Genomic DNA, 20,142 nt, shown 5'->3' with positions numbered 1-20,142 from the left:
TCTTGTCAGGTCTTTCAGTAATAGCAATGAAAAAGCTGACTAAAACACCCACCAAGGATAATTCTCACCTCCCTTGCCATTTGCACTGCAAAAACAACCATTGTAAAAAACAAAAAAGTGGGAAGGGAAAAGAACCTGGATATTGATTCTCAGTATTATTGCTGTTTAATTACATAATCTTGACTAGTTACTTAAGCTTATGTTGCTTATCTGTAAAACAGCAGCTGTAATCCTCCTCTCCCACTGAAGGTGTGAAGATTCATCCAGAAACCTTTGAAAAGTTTTATCAATGGACGGAAACCACATGTGTGGGTGGCAGTGGGAGTGGGGTAAGCTTGAGCCAAACTTGATTCCAGTTCTCCAAAGATAGACACATTTCCCCATATCAAATCATAGCATCTATAGTATGCACATATTTGTTTAACCACTGTTTATCATGGCTCCTAATTTTACTACAGTACCCCAAAAGTAGAACATGAAAGAATGTAAGAGACAACCACTCACCTCAAGCACCTTCTACAAATGCAATATACTTTCATTATTTTGAAAAGATGATATGTTGCCATGAGTGTGATTCAGACTGTTGAAAATGGGGATTGTTATATAATGCCATGAGAAAGAAAGATCAAGAGAGGGATTGGTAGGGCTGGAGATGTGGCTCAAGTGGTAATGCGCTCGCCTGGCATGCGCAGGGCACTGGGTTTGATCCTCACATAAAAATAAAATAAAGATGTTGTATCCTTGGGCTGGGGATGTGGCTCAAGCGGTAGCGCACTCGCCTGGCATGCGTGTGGCCCGGGTTCGATCCTCAGCACCACATACAAAACAAAGATGTTGTGTCCGCCGATAACTAAAAAATAAATATTAAAAAAATACTCTCTCTCTCTCTCTCTCTCTCTCTAAAAAAAAGATAGGGATTGGTTAAAAAGCAACTTTGCAAATTTTGCTCCCAAGAATCTCGTACCCTGAAGCTTCCACTGTAATTGGAAAGAAATGAATTTGAGTAATAATTCCTCAGTCTGACCCCTATTTCTTCTTTCCACTAAAGTCTTACTTCCAATAGAAGCATGGCTTCTTTAAGGTATGTTTTGCCCAATTATGGGGTCTTTGAATAAATTGAATGCCCTCAGAACCAAGCATCCTAAGAGAAATCATTCCAAACCCACTATGTGGGTCTTTATTGTATAACCTCAAAATTCACATTTTGAAGCCCTATCCCCCAACACATCAGAATGTTACTGCATTCAGAGGTAAATCTTTTAAAAGGTGATTAAGTTAAAATGAGTTCATTGTTGTGGATTCTAATCCAACATGACTGGTGTCCTTATAAGAAGAGGAGATTAGGACCCACAGAAACATCAGAGATGTGTGCATACAGAAAAGAGAAAGAGAAAGGGCGGGCATCTGGAAGCCAATGAGTAAGAACTCAGGGGAAACTAATCCTGCTAACACTTTATCTTAAACTTCTAGCCTCCAGTTCTATGAGGAAATAAATTTCTGGCCTTGAAGTCTCCCAATCTGTGGTATTTTGTCATGACAACACTAGAGAACTAATACACTCCCTGAAGTACTCAGAGTTGCCATATTAAGTAAACATTGTTGATCCTTGAATTCCATGAGAACTTGTTCCCAGTGTTGCCATTTCCTGATTCCTTCTTGCCTTACCTGACTGGAGTCTGAAAACTGACATTTAGAGCCAACAGAAGATACTACTCTTCTGGATTTCATCCCTGTATGTGCAGTATCTCTAACTGCTCTTGGTAATGCCCAAGTCCAACCCAAACTAGTTTGTGAAATCCTCACATATGAACATTATTTGTCCTGTACTTGGACACAAAGAATTAGAGCAGCAGACATAATCTTGGGTTCATGGATAGGCAAAGTTTTCCTTAAAGTGCCACATAAATATTTTAGTTTGTGAAAGTCTCTATCACAATTGTACATTTTTATAACTATTTAACAATTCAAAAATCATTATCAGCTTACAGAGCCCACAAAAATTGGTTGTGTGTTCTATGATTTGCTTGGCCCAAAATCAATCAATTCAAGCCCCTATTTTATGCTTGAATTACTACCACAGAATTCCAACTTCAGTTTCAATACCTATTTTAAGGAGAATTTGAGAAACTCACACCACTATCTTTCCCCTCAAGGTGTATCATTATATCCCAATGAAATCTCTGATAATTTTGGCATCATCATAAAGAATAACTTTGTTATTAATGGATGAAGTTCCATTTCCTATGAAAAGAATCTGTTGTAATATTACATACCATAAAAATCAAGCATAAGTTAGACATACATTAAATTAGAAGATTTATTGAAAATGGGGCACATGAATAATTATTTATAGTAGTCTGGAGTGGTGGCCAGAATATGAGGATCTTTAGGAAGAGCATCACTTGATAGGAGAGTTAAAAACAAAGGCCTTGGGTTTATAGACCAGGGAGTGTAAAGAAAGAATTTGGCTGAGTGTGTTCATATGCCATGCCTCTGATTTAGGACCATTATCAATTCCCATCACATAGGTTCTGCCAATCACCTTCCTGGATATTTGGTTGATTTTGAGTGGAAACTTCTACAAATATTAAAGGAAGAATACTATAATACAGTCTGGGTTCTGAAGACTCTGATAGCCAATTCATGTGCCTGAGCCTGAACAGCTGAAAGCATGGAATGATTAGGATTCCATTCCCAATAACATTCTGTGGAGTCTAAAAGCTTGGGCTTTATCAAAGTATGGCTTATTTACCTTATCTACCTTGTATAAAATGTTGAATTAGCCTATCAGACAAAAGGTTTGCAGTATATAGTTTGAGAACTTGAGCAATTTGCAAACGGAAACACTACTAAAGTCTACCTGAATAGTGACACAACCCCAACACACACACACAAACACACACACACAAAAAAAAAAACATGAAAAATCCCAGCTAGGCAATATGTAAGCTCAGCCTACTTCATAGAATTTCCAAGCCTCAGAAAGTATGGAGGGTTGCTGGTACTTTGGCACGATTGAAAAGCCATTGGGAGTCAGGGAATTCTACCATTTGAAATCTTAAATGTCTTCTCTTTAGGCCTTGGTTTCCTCATTTGTAGAGTTGAGATACGTACCTGACAGAGTTATTATGACAATTTAATGAGCTGATTCATGCAAAGTACTTAGAACAATGTCTGGCACAGACTGAAGTACCCCCAAAATGGTAATCATTATGATTATCAACATTATCAGTCATGAAAATCATCTTTTAAACTTATTACTGTCTCACACTCCACTTCTCCATAATAAAATACTGTAGGCTCTATCTTCAAAATATATTAAGAACCTGACCTCTTCTTTTCCCCTCCACTGTTGGCCCACTTCATTTATCTCATAGATAACTAAAGTAACCTTCTATTTCCCCTGTGAACTATATCTGCTGTAACAGTCAGAATAAACTTTTTAAAGAATGTATCAGATCAAATCATTCTTCTTCTTAATTCTTTCAATAGCTTCCCATGATATCCAGGATAAATTCAAAAACCTCCTTATGGTATACAAGACCCTGCTAACTGTCCAGTCTAATCTATCTTTCTCCCCATCACTTAATTATTTTCTCTTCATGCCATCTTTTATTCTATTCCTTGACATATCAAAATTATACCTTTGTGTAGATCTTTGCATTTTTTCTATGCCTTCTGTCTGGAACCCTCTTCCTCCAGATACCTGCATGGTTCCTTCTTTTACTTCTTTATGCCTCTGCTCTAATGGCATTTCTAATCTGACCAAGAATTTCAAAGAAATAACTTCTCTTCATTCCATCACCTTGCCTTGCTACTATCTCAACTGCACTTATCATCTTCAAATATACCCTACAACTTCTTATTTATTATATATATTATCTGTCTTTACCATTGGGATTTCAGGTCCATGAGAGCAGAGATCTTTATACTATACATTATCGCATCTTCTGGACTTAGTCCAGTCTTAAATAAATATATATTGAGTAAATACATGAAGATAACCATCCCTGCTTCGATTCCATGGGACTGATGTGGGTCTAAATATATCAAGCACTTGAAACTTCTATGAAAGATGTATAGTCCAACTTCTAAGCCTTATTTGAGGTTATTCCTTTTTCTACAATATCCTCCATTCCAAATATATCCTGAAACTTCCAATTGAGAGTTCTTATTCCTTTCAACATCGCTTTTTTTGAGTGGCTGTCTTGTTCATTCAACTGTGATGTGATCTGCTAGAAAGCAGAGAATATGTCTTACCCAGTTATGCAGCAGAAATTCCCAACATCAGACAGAGCACTCTTCTTCTACTCCAGATAAGCAGTGAATTATTTTTCTAATCAATAATTTATTTGCTTTTTGACACTAAGGGGAGAGATTAGAATTTGCCTTCATCAAAAATAGTTTTCCATATAGCAAATAAATGAGAGATTATTTACATTTATATACAATAAGTAAATGCAGGGCCTCCAATAGTTTTTAAACTTCCGAGAAATCATTTATCTTTAGAAGCCATTCCTCCTTCATTTTATTCCTATGCCCACCTCAGGCCCTATTAACATGTTTCCCAAATTCACTTTCTTTTGAATCCTCCTAGAACTGACACAGATCTAACCTGAAGTAGCAATCAACTACCCATCCATAACCAAACCTGTTTCACATGCATCAACTGGGATTAATTGTTTAAAATTAATAGTTAATCAGAGAGCTGTGATTCATGAGGCCCAGAGAAGAGGCTTTGGAAACAATTACAACCTATTGGAATATGATAGGACAAGGCACAGCAGGTAATCACTGGCAACTCCTCTAACTTCTGGTTTACAGGTCAGATGCCATTCAGGGGTACTGGGGTAAAAGGGACCAAATGAATAGGAGCTAAAAATGAAGTGAAGCAAGCTTCTCAATCATACTCTATACCTAAAGATGTGGCTGGAAAGGCCCCCAGGTATGGAAAAGACAGCTTTTGTGGCCTTCAATTCTGACTCAAATCTACTGGTCAATATTAAACTATACTTTTAGGATCCCAATCAGCTAGGGGAATAGTTCAGCTCATAAAGGAGAATACAATAATTCACAGTAGCTAGGATAGAAGACCTCACCCTCCAATGATATATGAAACAAGTTGCATATCACTACTACCAATAAAATATACCTAGTATAAGTCACTTTGTTCTCCTCTTTTAAATAAAATCTTCACTGATTTAGTTGGGCATATGGCATTCTGGAAAAAAAATTATATATATATATATACACACACACACACACACACACACACACACACACAAAAATATAAAATTACATTTCCAAGCCTCTCTTGCAGCTATGTATGGCCATGTAACTAAGTTCTGGGCAAGAAGATATAAGCACAATTAGTGTGTAAAAATTTTCAATGTATCCTTAAAGGGAGAAGGCATGTCTTTCTCTGGTATTCTTCTTTTTAACTAGCTGGAATATAGACATGGTGACTGAAATTCAAGATGCCATTTTGGACAATACAAGTCATCAGTTAAGGAAGACAGAGTTACAATACAGAAAGAGTCTAAATTTCTAATTCTTTTATGGAAGTGGAATATGGCTATAGATATCAATCTTTGGGAATTTTTCCATCAAATAGTTAAATCTTGTGTCTGAAATCACTGTCAATTTGGATTTTCTATTGCATATACTCCGACCTTATTTTATTGATACATTGGGCCATAAGTTATCTTAAAGAAGGAGGGAGATTCTGCCCTTTTTCAGTTCAATTCAACCCAATATAAATTTATTGAGCACCTGCACCTACATCTATCACAGAATTTGCCTATTCTTTCTTTCTTGAACCTCTCCTCTACCTTGATTTTCTCTTGTTTCTCCTTTCTATTTATTATCCATGCACTTTCCTAATTACCCTTTCTTCCCACTCTTTCCTTAAGTACAGGGTCTCCTCAGGATTATGACCTTTCTACTGTTCTCGCCTTACTTCAAACACTCTTTTATTATCCTCATCTATTTATATATAATTTCAACTCCTATCCAGTTTCTGTGAATGATTCTTATATTTCCAATACTAGCCTGCCTAATCTCTCATATATGCCCATGCCTATTGTTCTTCTAGTAGGCTATTTCAAACTGAAATTTCTCTCTTTCTCCTAGAAGTGCTATCTAATTCACCAAGAGAAAGAGCATGAAGGTAAAGACAAGGGTTAGCAATTACATATCCTTTAGATATTTTTTGGAAATATGAAGTTCTGCATTTGGCTACATATGTGCACACCTATAAGAAATATGATGCTTTGATAGAGAAGAAATAGGTACCATTTAAGAAAAGAGTACCATTAATTTAACTATTACCAAACCAAGCCTATAGTGTCACACACCATGCTTTTGACATTTTTCAAAACAAACAAGAGCAAGACGCTTTTCAAGAGAATTAATGCACATATTAGTCAGATAAAATGGTATATGAGTTTAAAGTAGATTCCCAAAATTTATGAATAAAAAGGGAAGACAAGAAGAAAAGCACCTGGATTCAACTGAAGAACTAGCTCTTGCCACCTCCAAGAAATCCATTCCAAAACCTATTCTCTATGATTATAAAATAATTTTTTTTTAATTTGTAGTAGGAACAAAACCATGTTTCTGTAAACTTCCTACATGGGTATTTTAATTACAACAAAATGAAAGTCTTGATATTATTACCTGCAAGTAATGTCAAACACTCCACCAGCCTGGATCACCACTTGATCTCCCAAAATGTTCAGTTTTGGTTTCATCAGGGTCTCTTCACTGGCAAGACCTGAACCAAAATAAAATTTCTTGCCATTAGAACTTTTCAAAATTTGTCTTCAAATACATCCAAATATCATTCCACATGTACAAACTTATGTGTATATGATGCCAATTACTACAATTTCTGTAACAGCAAATAATTAGAAACTACCAAATGCCCATAGAAATGGGATTGATTAAATTATAATATATGAACATGGTGAGCTACAATATCTGTAGAATGGTAATAAATAATTTTTTATATACAAATAAAGGACAGTCTCCAAAATAATTCAAATGAAGAGCAAAATATAAATCAGTGTGTATAGTATATAATATTTCTGCAAAATAAGAAAATAAATTAATTCACATGTACGTATAACTTAAAAGCACATGAAATTCGATACAGTTGGTTGTCTCAAAGCAGGGAAACTAGGAGGATAGGTAATATAATGGCACTTTTCAGTGTGATTACCTGTGGTAGACTAAATTGTTTGCAATTATTGTTCAGAACTACCCATGAGAGTGAGAAGTATCTAATTAACAGCCTCACTGATGTTGAATTTGAATATGCCAATTAATTTTAACCATTTAAATAGGGAAATGACAGTACTTCAGTTTTGGTGTGAGATTTTGAGAAATGTCACATTTATGTTTAATTTATTCATCTTACTCTGTTATGGAAAGAACTTGACCTAGTTAGGTTGGTATTTTAAGGAGAATTTGAGATAATTGGAGCATTTTGTTCAGAGGCTGGAACCAAATCTAATGGAATTCAGATTGAATCATCACAACCCCAGAGTTGCATAAGTAAGATGCAAATGTTTGTTTCACCACTATATCAGGGATTGAACCCAGTGCCCCTCACACGTGCTAGGCAAGCACTCTACCACTGATCTACACTCCCAGTTCATAAATGTTTAATATGCAATACAGACAATGGAGTTGTTAAAAATAACTTTTTAAAGTATAATTGAAATACAACAAACTGCAAAAATTTAGTGTAAAATTTGATCATTTAAACATATATGTACACACATAGGAAACTCTCACCACTATGGAGATAGTGAATATATTCATCACCCAAAAATTTTTCCTACAGACTTTCATGTTTATATTTTTCTACAAAGTGCCCCATTTGTAACCCATCTATTCCTGCTCCCAGATCTGCTTTCTTTCAATATAGATCCTTTTGGAATTTCTACAACTTCAAATAAATTTAGTTATACAATATATACTCCTTTATGCCTAGTTTCAATAACTCAGAATAATTATTTTGAAATGCAGGCATGTCATAGCATCTATCAATAATTAATCACTTCTTATTTCATAGCAGTATTCCATTGATTGGATATATCACATTATGTTTAGAGATTCATTTGTAGGTGGACATCTGAATTGTTTCAAGTTTGGACTACTGTGAATAAAGCTGCTATGAATATTCATGTCTTTGTGTGGACATATATCATCACTTGCCTTAGGTAAACACACAATAGCGGAATAATCACATGGTCCACATTGTAAGTCTACCTTATTTATTTAACTTTTTAAGCACCTGACATTTTTCTGAAGTAGTTGTATCATTTTGCATTCCCATCATCAAAGAAGGAGCATTCCAGTTGACTTCATATTCTTACAAATATTCAATGTGGCCTTTTTATTGGCAGTGCTGAGAATTAAACCTGGTGGCCTCTCATATGCTAGACAAGAGTTCTAGCACTGAGCCACAACCCCTACCTGGTATTATAGAGTCTGTTACATTTTAACCAAATTAATGAGTATGTTGAGGTATTTTATTGTGGTTTTGATTCGCATTTTCCAAGTTACTAATAGTTGCATGTAAGTTGATTTGCTTTTTCATCATTTCTTTTGAGAAATGTATGTACAAATCTTTTACCCCTTTTGTGGGATTTAAAAAAATTTTTTTTTGAGTTGCAAGAGTTCTTTGGAAACTCTGAATAGAATTCCTTTGTTTAGTATATGTGATGCTTGCTCTGGGTTTTGGACTGGTTTGTTCCAAAATATTTTGGGGAATATAGGTGACCTATAAAATACATTTAGATAAACTTTCGATTATATACCATGAGAATAAATCTCCTACTAAAAATAAATAAGCCAAGAAACAAATATTTATTGTCAATCATTTCAAGTGTAATGAAACTAATATTGGGGAACTATTAAATATGCTAATAGTTACACTTGCTCACTAGATCACCACAACAACCCTGTCAGTAGATGCAAGTATGATCCTTCATCCTGAGAATCAGAAAACTTATGCTAAAAATATAAAAACTGAGGCTTATAATCAACCTTTGTTCTATCTACCACCCGCTTCATTACACAGAATACAGGTATGATGGTGTGAGGGGGAAAAAAAAAGAAGTGTGTCACATTAGATTGGGTAAAGAGAAGTGATGGGAGGGGAGGGGAGGGGAAAGGGGGAAAGGAAGGACAGCAGAATAAAATAGACATTATTATTGCTGTATGTATATATGTGACTGCATGACCAATGTGATTCTGCAACCTGTACACTCAGAAAAATGAGAAATTATATCCCATCTGATTCAAATGTATGATATGTCAAGATCATTGTACTGTCATGTGTAACTGATTAAAACAAATTTTTTAAAAAATGGAAATAAATAAATAAAAGAAGTATGTACTATTTCTTAGTAAGTTTTGCTTTTGGCATCTTTAGAGTTCAGCTCATCTTTTTTCCCACATCCAGTGTTAATGGCCTCATGCCAAATCATCCGAGCAAGTTGCTAAAACTTAATTGTATTCATATATGGTATTACTTCACATAAATTGCATATCAATGTTCTCCAGAATATTTTTTCTCTTTTTGTTGTTTTCACATATTTTAAGGTGCAGTGTGATAATATCATACATATATTCAATGTTTGATGATCTAATAAGGATAATTATATTTCCATCTCCTTAAACATTTATAATTTATTTTTGCTGAGAACCGTTGAACTCCTCATTTCTTTATTCAAGTTACAATAATAATTAGCTGCTATTTTCTCTGAGGCTCCCCAGCAACAAACTCTGATACCATAATTATAGGTCTTATTCATTCTGCCTCATGGGAAAATACCATGTTTCCTTTGTTTGACCCTCTCAGAGATTGAGAGCAATGTCATGTAGGAAACTGTTTTTATTCTTCACTTTACTCCCTACTTTAAAATATCCAACAGAGTCTGTCCCATGACCAACTCAAGGTATGAACCATGTAACAGGCTAGATGATATAAGTGCAACAGATGTCTCAGATATGGTCATTGCACTCTGTCTCCTGATAAAACCACATGTCAACAAGTGATGTTATTGAATTTGTTAAAGTACTACAAAAGGTATGAAAAAGAGGTCTGGGAGCTTGGACAGGGAGTGGTCAATTCCATAAATGTTCAGTAAATAAATAAGTGATGTATTTTGAACAATTTAATAATTCATCCCATCTAATACATAATTCAAGAACACAGACTGTGAAGACAGATAATCTAGCTTTATGACTCATTTCCATCATGTGTCACCTCTTTGCAATCATCTCAAATATATAATGGGAATAAAGTAGAAACTATCACATATATTTCTGGTTAAGGTTTTAAAGAAAAATTATGCTCCATTTGTGTAGTATGAATTGAAATGCATTCTGCTGTCATGTATAACAAATTAGAACAAATAAATAGAATGATTATTTTTAAAAGATTTCAAAGGTTAATACATCAAGAACACTATTTGTCCAGTAAGTATTATATTATTATTACTGGACAAATAATAAAAATTTAAAAAATATATTATTATTGTTATTGTTATTATAAAACAGCAGTATTTCCCTTGATTTTCTGCCTCAGTATCTATAACTTCTACCATTAGCATCACTACTCAGAACTAAATATGTGCTTCTTGAACTTGGATTCTCCCTGGGAATAGTGTGTACACGAGAGACTGGGAAGCAGTTTCATGACTCTTAGAGCTCTTGTGTTCAGTATAAAATTGTAGATCAGTACAGCTGTCAGTTTTGAAACTACAATTCTTCAATAACACTGTTAATGGTCACCAGCTCCCATTTTGTGAAGGAATTTGTCTTGTCTAGTTGGAGAATTTCTATCAAATGATGATCCAGGTATGCCTGTAACATGATCTCTTATATGCAAGGAAGACTTTACCACAAAAGTGCAAACACACATACACATGCACATACTCACACATATATTTTCAAATATATATATATATATATATATATATCCGAGAGAGAGAGAGAGAGAAAGAGAGAGAGAGAGTGTTAGTTTTCACTAGTATTATCTCTAAGCTCCATGGAACAGAAGAAGGAGTGCTTCTCATATTTTACTTATTGCTGTCCATTTTGCCAGGCACATTAAATGTACTTTGTTATAAGTTAATTATCATCTCCATGAAAAAAATATTGATTCCACTTCGCTTATGAAACATAAGGCTTAGATGTGACCATGCCTACAACATGTTAGAGGAAATACTTAGAACAAAGTAGATTCAAAACTAAAATATCTGGCTCTGATGAGGTTCATTTTCAGCTATATTAAAATAACCCTTCTTAGCGATCTCATGAATCCACTGCAGAAAGTAGAGAAAAAGTGGGAGAAGAAATGGACATGCCTCTCTAAGTTTAGGGGTGATAGCCCCTAAGCCCCATTAACTTATCCTCCTTTGCTGGTTCCTAGCTCTTTCTCAATTCATCTTGAGCTTGCTTGTATTTTATGAACTTTTGACTTGTAGAACTGAATTTGTTTTTCTTGGAGATGATGTAGGTGCCTTCTCAGGAAGTAGTGCATAAAAGAGTTGGGAGTTGTCTTGTTATAGCAGAATATTTTCAAATCCAATGTGAATAACAAACACTGAGAGTTCAGCACATACAAAAAGGCTACATAGAGCATAGTGTGTGTTCCCTCTCTCCAAATATGTTAGTCTTTAACAAGAGCAACAGTCTAGTTTGGACAAAGACAAAATAATGAAAATGCACCTGAAATTTAGATGTACTAATGTATAAACCAAGAAAATCTGGAATTTCTGCTCCTTTTGATTATTTGTGTGTCTGTGCAAGAAAAACTGGTGAAGAAACATGGGCTTATACAAGAAACCACACATCAGAAGTTCGAACAAGTTAAAGAGAAAATAAATGGAAAGGGATTAAATAATAGAAGGCAAAAGAAGTTCTTTTATATAAATATATTTGCTGGACTAAAAGAAAGAAACAACTTTAGGAAAAGTCAGTAGCTAGAATCCAGTAACTTGAAAGAGAAAAAAAATGGTATAAATTTGAAGCATTGACATGGGCCCAGACAGAAAGGATCTCAGTCCCTTGACAGCCAGTAGGGAAAAAAACACAGCTAACATTCATTAAGAAGTTTTACAAGTATCAATAAGTACTACCATTATCTCTAGTTTACCACTGATAAAACTGAGACACAGAGGTTATGTCACTAAGAATTACACATTTAGTAAGTTGTTGTGTTATGATTTAATCCAGACAGCTGACTCCAAAGCCTGTACTCCTAATCAGTATAGCATACTATCATAATAGCCAACTGGTAGGGCAGAACCTGTAGGTTGTGATTGATTATCGGTTCTGCCTCTGACTATTTCTCAGCCTACTTTGATGCTAGGAGAAGTATAACCCCTAGAAAAACAGTGAGATCAAATCTCTTGAAGCTCTGTTAGACACATATGGTTTAGAGTTAAAAGAACTGGGGGAACAAAGGAGCCTCAAACCAAGTTCTTTCTAGAACCCATAGAGTTGGCCCACTGAAAAGTCATTTCCACCTGAAGTTGACAATCCAGGCAAGCTCTTTTTAAGCCTCTTCCATATCATACCCCAAACCCTAGAGCTGCCAGTGGTGAGAAAAATTCACCTCCAATTCTTCATAGTAACATTTGCCAAGAGGAAAAGCCAGGCTCAGGTTGACAATACATCAGAAGTAAGAAAGCATGTGCCCTTCTATAGGAGCAACTTAGACAGAAATTGTCTTTCTTGTTAATCACAGGCCAAGGTCAGGCACATTCTTTCGTGACCTTGCATACTATCTAGGAAGGCTTCCTTGGGGAGTCAATTGCTGAAAAGGGGGAAACACCATGCAGGAAGCTGGGGGAGTAGAGAGTGATAGTTCTTAACATAGCATTTCAGAGACCCATGAAAATATCTTCCTTTCCCTCCCACCCCCATAGTATATCTATTTAGTTATTCTGCTTCCCTTTCTTTCCCAATATTATAGATTAGCCTGTGTCACCTAAGATCAAACAATGTAAGCAAAGCATTTTTACAATTTCTGAATTGTATAAATGATTCTATATAACTCTCTCCTTTTCTTGAAGAAATGGTTCCAAAGGAAAATATAAACTAAAATATACTGTTTATTGGTCCTCTCATGTTACCTCCTCTAGGCCAATATTCCCCTCCAGAAATAGCATTCTTTTTGTACTCCAAATACCACAATGCTACAAATAGAGGACCACTGATTCTGTGCAGAAGCAGTGAGCCTAGGGCATAAAGTATTCTATGATTCAATCTCACAGAATCTGGTTTGCTTTTATATATATCAACTGTTGGTAGGAACTTTCTGGATCATCAGAACACATTTGAGTACAAAGGGTTCCCTGCTTGGTCGCTACCAGTCTAGTCCAGATGGTAGCAGATATGGTAGGATGGACTATCATTCATGGCCCTAAACCTTTTAGAATCTCCCTTTGCCAATTCTGATTAGAGATCCAATTTCATATTTCCCACAGATGAAAAAATCAATCAGCCCTAGAGAGCTGATACTCAAAAAAACTTTCTCTGATTACAATAAGACAATCATGATAAGTCAAGAGCACTGGAATTGGGGTTTACCTTCAGTATATGGTAACGGGATGACTGAGGAGGCAACTCAAGTGTCAGGAAGGGGCAGGGGCATATTATCTTCCAGGTCCCGCCAGGCCCTGAGTGGCAGGCAAACAGTGTGCTTAAGAATATAGAATCTGGAGTCAACTTCCTAGATTTGAATTCTGACTCTCCCACCCATTATCTCTGTGATTATGGATAAATTACTGAGTCAAACTGTACCTCATTTTCCTTAGTTGTAAAATGGAGATGATAATAATGCCATCCATCAAATAGGGATATTGTGTGAATTAGGGTTAAGATGTATAAAGGGAAAAGTGTCTGACACACAGCAGCACTTGATCCAAAAGACATATTTTCTAGGCCAGATCTGGCTCCTGACTTGCTGTGTGATCTCAGATATATCATTTCTCTTGTCCTCTTGTTCCATAGCTTCTTATCCATAAAAACAGGGGAACTAGACCAGCTAGGTTTTTGGTTGTCTTTTAAAAACTTTCATGCTGACATGCTGTGGTGTTAAAAGCTCATAAAATGGAGCATATAAACCATCCTCAGTGGATTCATGCCCGTGATCAAATGGTCTGGCTTTTCTGACAAGGGAAATAGCCTGAAAGGATGAGTAGGTTTACTTACCAAAGCAGCTAACGCTATGGAACAAGTATATTTGGCCTGAAGGTCTAAAGAGTTCAAGGCCATTCCTCCAGAGATCTGGTAAATTAAATGAATTGGAATGAAAAACATCATGCTAAGTGATGAAGCCAGACTCAGAAAGTCAAGGGATTAATGTTTTCTCTCATAGAGAGACAATAGAACAAAATAAGGGGAGAAAAGGTAGGGAAGACCCCATGAAAATAGAAGTGATATCAGTAGGGGAAGGGGACTGAGATGGAAAGAAGAAGGATGGGAAAAGAGAGGAAATGTAAACGGAAATAGACCAAATTATTCTATGTGCATGTATGAATATACAAAAAATTATTCCACCTTTATGAATATCTACAAAGTACCAATTTAAAAACCAATAACTATATAGAAAGGAAGACCAGTTAGAGTAGAGGAAGGGGAACAGGAAAAGGGAGAAAGGTAGAGAAAGAGGAAGTACTGAGTAATTAAATGGAGCAAATTATATTCTTTGCATGTATAGATATGTGAAAATGAACTCCACTATCATGTATCCCGAGAGGAAGTAGCTTCTGAACTAGGACTTAAAGATTTAGCAAAATTCTGCTATCAGGAAAGTACAGGGCTCTTCAAATAGGGGAGTACAATGAGACAAATGACAAAAGCAGAAAAATCTATAAGGCATATTTGCGCAGGCAGAAAATCACTGTTGGTCAGAGCAGAAGGATGAATGCTTTCAAGCAGGATTGGGATAATTGAACTACATACCATACTATAAAATCAAAGCTGTGTGAACAATAATCAGCATCCAGGCAAAAAGTGAAGACTTTATGCCAAATCACTTTGTCCTTTGGATGTTTGGGGCTTTAATATTGAACCTCAACATTAGGCATAGACAATCTATATTGAACAAGTTGAGTCACGGGCTATCTCAAAATACAGAAGATTTAAGAATCTTACTTAGGCTCATAAACAACAAAAAATACACACTAAACATAAATACAACAAATAAAAGTTGGAAATTGGATGGACCTACTAGTCAGGTAAAATTCAAGTTCACTCTGCAATGGCCCTGTTAAGTCCTTCAGAGGACAGAACAAGCAAACTATGACTCACCAGCAGCAAACAAGTTACATAGTCATCTGTGTGCAGAGAAACAATAGGGTGGAATTGAAGGGTGGGTTTAAAGGAAGGATCTTGTTCTCTGTTTATTGGCTTGACTAGTCTCACTACTGAAAGTCACTGAGATGTGATTAGCCATCACAAGCACCTTTTGCCACATATTTTTCAGGTGTGAAACCCTCCCCCCAACCACATTCAAAAGACAACAGTGACATTTAGTGTATTGGTTTCCTCTCCAACTGGATGTCTAACTCCTAGTTTGTCTTCTGACAAACTTTGCCCTGATTCTAGGATAGGATGGGCTGAAGAATCAACATATGTTAGTGATTCACTTCAATTTTGTCTTAGATAAATCACTGAACTTAGATTACAGATATTGTTATATGTGCTTTTGTTCCTTTTAAAAAAAATGATTGTATAGCCACAGGAAGTTTCAAAGAGAGTAAGAAAGGTCCTATATACACTATACTCAGTTTACCCCAATGGTTAAAACTTAATTATAGAACAATGTCCAAAACAGGAAACTGACATTGGTACATGTATAGAATGCATAAACACCACTGTAATTGAGATACAGAATATTCTATCATTGCAAAGATCTCATTTATATTCCTACCCACTGACCTTCCCCCCTCTGCCTTCACCATGTCTAACTCTTGGAAACTATTAATCTGTTCTTCATCTCCACATTTTCTAACTGTAAGAACATTATAAGAATCATAATATGTAGTATTTGGGAATTGGCTTTTTTCACACAACATAGTTCTTTGGAGAATCATCCAAATCATTGTGCCTATCAATATTTGGCTTCTCTGTATTACTGATTGGTATTCCATGGTATAGATATGCCACAATTTTTTAACATTTTGGTTGTTTCCAACTGGGAGCTATTATGAACAAAGCTTCTGTGAACATGTATAAAAGTTTCTGAGTGAACACTAATTTTTATTTCTCTGGAATAAATATGCAAGAGTGGAAATGCTGTGTCATAGTATAATTGCATTTTTAATTCTCTAAAAAAATTCCAGACTGATTTTACAGAGTGCCTGCTCAATTTTAAATTCCCACTAAAAGTGATACACTCTCTTGGCATCTTCATCAACTTTTGGTAGTTTCATTATTTTAGACACTCTGAGATATATATATATATATATATAGATAGATAGATAGATAGATAGATAGATAGATAGTAGAATCAGGGTCTTGTCATTTCCCTAATGGCAAAGGATATTGAATATATTTTTATGCACTAATTATCATTCACATATACTTTTAGAGAAATTGCTCCTTGGCATATCTGTTCTTAATGAAATGATTTCTTTATTCCCTTAAGAGGCTATGGTCTCCATTAATGGTTTTTAGCATGTACATGCTAAAACAAGTACATGCTTTTTGTTAACTTATTCATTTGAATAATTTAGCAACAAAAGGTGAACACCCATGCAGTTTGTATCTCTGTTTATGTGTTATTTTAAAATTGTTTCTACTACTGATTGACACTTAATAATTATACAAATTTACTGGGTAAAATATGATGTTTCAATACATGCATATATTGAATTATTGTTGAATTGTGTGTTATTTTGATAAGCTACCACCTCCTCTTGAAACAGTAAATTGAAGGTAGCTAGGGATGGCCCATCTTTCCCATATTGGTGACTGACAATAGTTGGCTCTAGGGCCTTAACTATGATGACTCAAGGTCAGTCTCTGCATCTGAACATCTCATGATAGCTTTAAAGTGCATTCCTTTCTATTGTCATATAATCCTCTTAGCAAGCTCTAACAATTATAACTGTTCAAATAATTATACCTAAATGAACTGAGGCCCAGAGAGAGAAAGGAACTAGAGAGACATAGATAAAAATTATAAAAGAGATATTAAGTTTAGTTATTTTACATTTTAGGACCTTCTCCATTCCATCCTGAGGTTAGAATCTATGAGCTAAAAACATGAGGAGGGAAAAAACGTAAATAAATTATTTGATAGGTCTACAGAAGGGATAACAAATCAGAGCCTGGTATTCTGTTCCTTTGAACCTCCAAATGAGTGTTATTCTCAGGAATAGGAGAGGAAATAATGTGCAGTCACACTGGCACTACTCTTAAAGATAAGAGCCAGTAAAAAAGTGCTTTGACCATTGTTGTTGAAAAACAAAAACAGACAGGAAGCTGTTCTACCCCACATTGCCTCCATGGAATCCCAGACATTTTAGAGCAACTATTTCTCTACAATAAAGGAAAAAAACACCACCACTATGACAGGTGAGTTACTGACCTCCTTCTACAGATTCTAATTAATTTATATTTTTCAAGTTTTTTGTGAGATAGGCGGTGATGGTGATGGAAAAGTGAGAGAAGACAGAGAAATTTTTTAAAAAAATAGACTTTAAATCATGGAAATGTTTGGTACTGACATCAAAATCTGATTTTAACCAAGACCATGTTTCCCATTTAAAATTTCTATTCGCTTGTTTGTTGTTTTTTTTTCTTTTTTTTATTTCAAGAGACATTTTTGCTATTGAGGAAGCCAAACTAATTGATATGTTTCTGCTTGTTTGTTTCTTTGCTTTGTTTTTTGTTTCGATAGTTTGGGGTTTTATTGTTGCTTTTTAAATCAGAGAAAACAACCCTACATTCTGGAAAACTGAAGATAAAATTATGGGAAAACCTGCAGAGCTTCCCTTGTTCATTTCTTATCATATTCCAATCTACTTCTTTCTGCTAATGTCTAATCCCAATCTCAATTTCCTGTTTTGTTTGTCACCACAGCACTAACCACCTTATAATATATTGTATCATTTATTTATTGTCTTAATGTCTGTCTCCCTCTTGCAGAATTTCATCTCAATGAGGGCAATAATTTTACTGATTACCCCTATAAACCTAGGGCCTGGGAAAATTCCTGGCACATACTAGACACTCAAGAAATATTTGTAGAAATAATGAATGTGCTTTTTTTCTTCATCACATAATTCTAGGGCCTAAGATCAAGGAGATATTTGAATCTGCTCTTCCTTATATAATATAAAATCATAGAGACCTTCACTACTTCACATGAGGCTGGAAGATTTCTAGTTATATAGTTGTTGAAGCTGCAAAGAAGTCAATGGGGTGAGGGTAAGAAGTCTATCATTGCCCAAGTCCAGGAAGCAAGCAGCTGTCTGCCTGCTTCTAAGTTTAACACCAACTACATTAGTTTGGATTATAGTAGTTGAAACAATTTTCCTTATGGCCAGAGACATTTAGCAGTTATAATACTAAGGAAAGAGAGAGTGTCAGGACCTATTCCTTCTGTTCCATTCCCAAGCTCATTGACTTCAAATTCTGTCAACTCACTATTCTGCATAGTCTCATTATCCAGCAAGGGGATTAGCTTTGAGTCTTCTCCCTCTGGCTTGCTACATTTGTGAACCAAATTAATGTCTATCAATACCTCCTCCAGAAGAAATCATCAGGAGAAATCTAAAATGGATCTCAAATCTAAGGCATCTTGCTCCCTTTTCACATGTCTGATAATAAGTGGAGAGAAGTAAGTGGCTGTTATTATTCCTAGTGAGGCAGACAGATCATCTGTGTATTTGCATTATCCAAACTTCTTGTCCCCTATGAACAAGTGAGAATGATTACAAGCTGAATCATAAATGCTCATGTGCTGAGATGGAAAAAGACTGTTATTTCCAATGAAACCTATCACTAAATTAGTTCAATCAGCTGCATAGATATATGTAGGTTATTTATTAGTGGGTTTTTTGTTCATGCAATGTACTTAGAAGAGCAAGGAAGGTCCTTAAGTCCATCTTGTTCAATCACTTTATTTAATTGATAAAGACAACAAAGCCAAGAGGAAGAAGGTTCAGATTAAGGTCATACATACAGCTAGTTAGCATCAGAATTGAATCTAATTTGACTTCTACTATCATGCTTTCCCACTGTACCTAGTTGTTTTCCAAATTTAAGAAAATTATGCCATAATTTATAAAAGAGAAAGGAAAAAAGAACCAGTTGATAATACACACAAAAAGAGAGTATATATCTTCTGATTTTTTGAAGATACCATATTTTCATTAAATCAAATATATAAGGATAAAATTGATGCAAAAGCCATTCATGTCATTTGCATATGGTGGGGCCAGGAAAACTCAAGAGTTATATTTCTCTACATGCATTGACAAATCTACTCATACTCACAGAATGGGAAGGGCTTGTAACCTTTGGAGAACCCTACTAACTCTACACTTATGTTAAAGATATCAAAACCAAAAATATATAAGTGAATACTCACTTAAGAAAGCATTTAGAATGTGTGTTTTATGTGTGATCAATAAAAGACAATAAAATCATGGCATTTGCAGGTAAATGGAAGGTGCTGGAGAAGATAATGCTAAGTGAAGTTAGCCAATCTCAAGAAAACAAATGCCAAAGGTTTTCTCTGATATAAGAAGTCTAACTTATAGTGAGGTAGGGAGGGGGAGCATGGGAGGAATAGATGAATTCTAGATAGGGCAGAGGGGTGGGAGGGAAAGGGAGGGAGAAGGGGATTAGCAAGGATGATGGAATGTGATAGACATCATCATCCAAATTACGTGTATGAAGACACAAATTGGTATCAACATACTTTATATACAAGCAGAGATATGAAAATTGTGCTGTATACATGTAATAAGAATTGTAATGCATTCCACTGTCATTTATATTTTTTAAATCAATAAAAAATAAAGCTCAGTGAGACATTTTAGGCAAAAGAAAAAAAAAGATTTCATATCCTTAGCTCTTTTCAAGAAAGACTATTTTTGG

At 35.2% G+C, this 20,142-nt stretch overlaps 1 protein-coding gene across 4 annotated transcripts in view; it reads right to left on the bottom strand.

Annotated features, from left to right (window-relative positions):
• The window catches only part of LOC143638453 (vascular endothelial growth factor receptor kdr-like), a 253,851-nt gene that overhangs the window by 207,894 nt on the left and 25,815 nt on the right, over window positions 1-20,142 (bottom strand). For all 4 annotated transcript variants that reach the window (XM_077106334.1, XM_077106336.1, XM_077106335.1 and 1 more), the window contains one exon: window positions 6,679-6,775. In XM_077106334.1, coding sequence (XP_076962449.1) covers window positions 6,679-6,775 — 97 coding nt within the window. The remainder of the gene's footprint in view (window positions 1-6,678; window positions 6,776-20,142) is intronic.

Source organism: Callospermophilus lateralis, chromosome X (genome assembly GCF_048772815.1).
Source record: "Callospermophilus lateralis isolate mCalLat2 chromosome X, mCalLat2.hap1, whole genome shotgun sequence".
Taxonomy (NCBI): Eukaryota; Metazoa; Chordata; class Mammalia; order Rodentia; family Sciuridae; genus Callospermophilus; species Callospermophilus lateralis.
The sequence above is the reverse complement of the archived record's forward strand: the minus strand, read 5'-3'. Positions and strand labels throughout refer to the sequence as shown.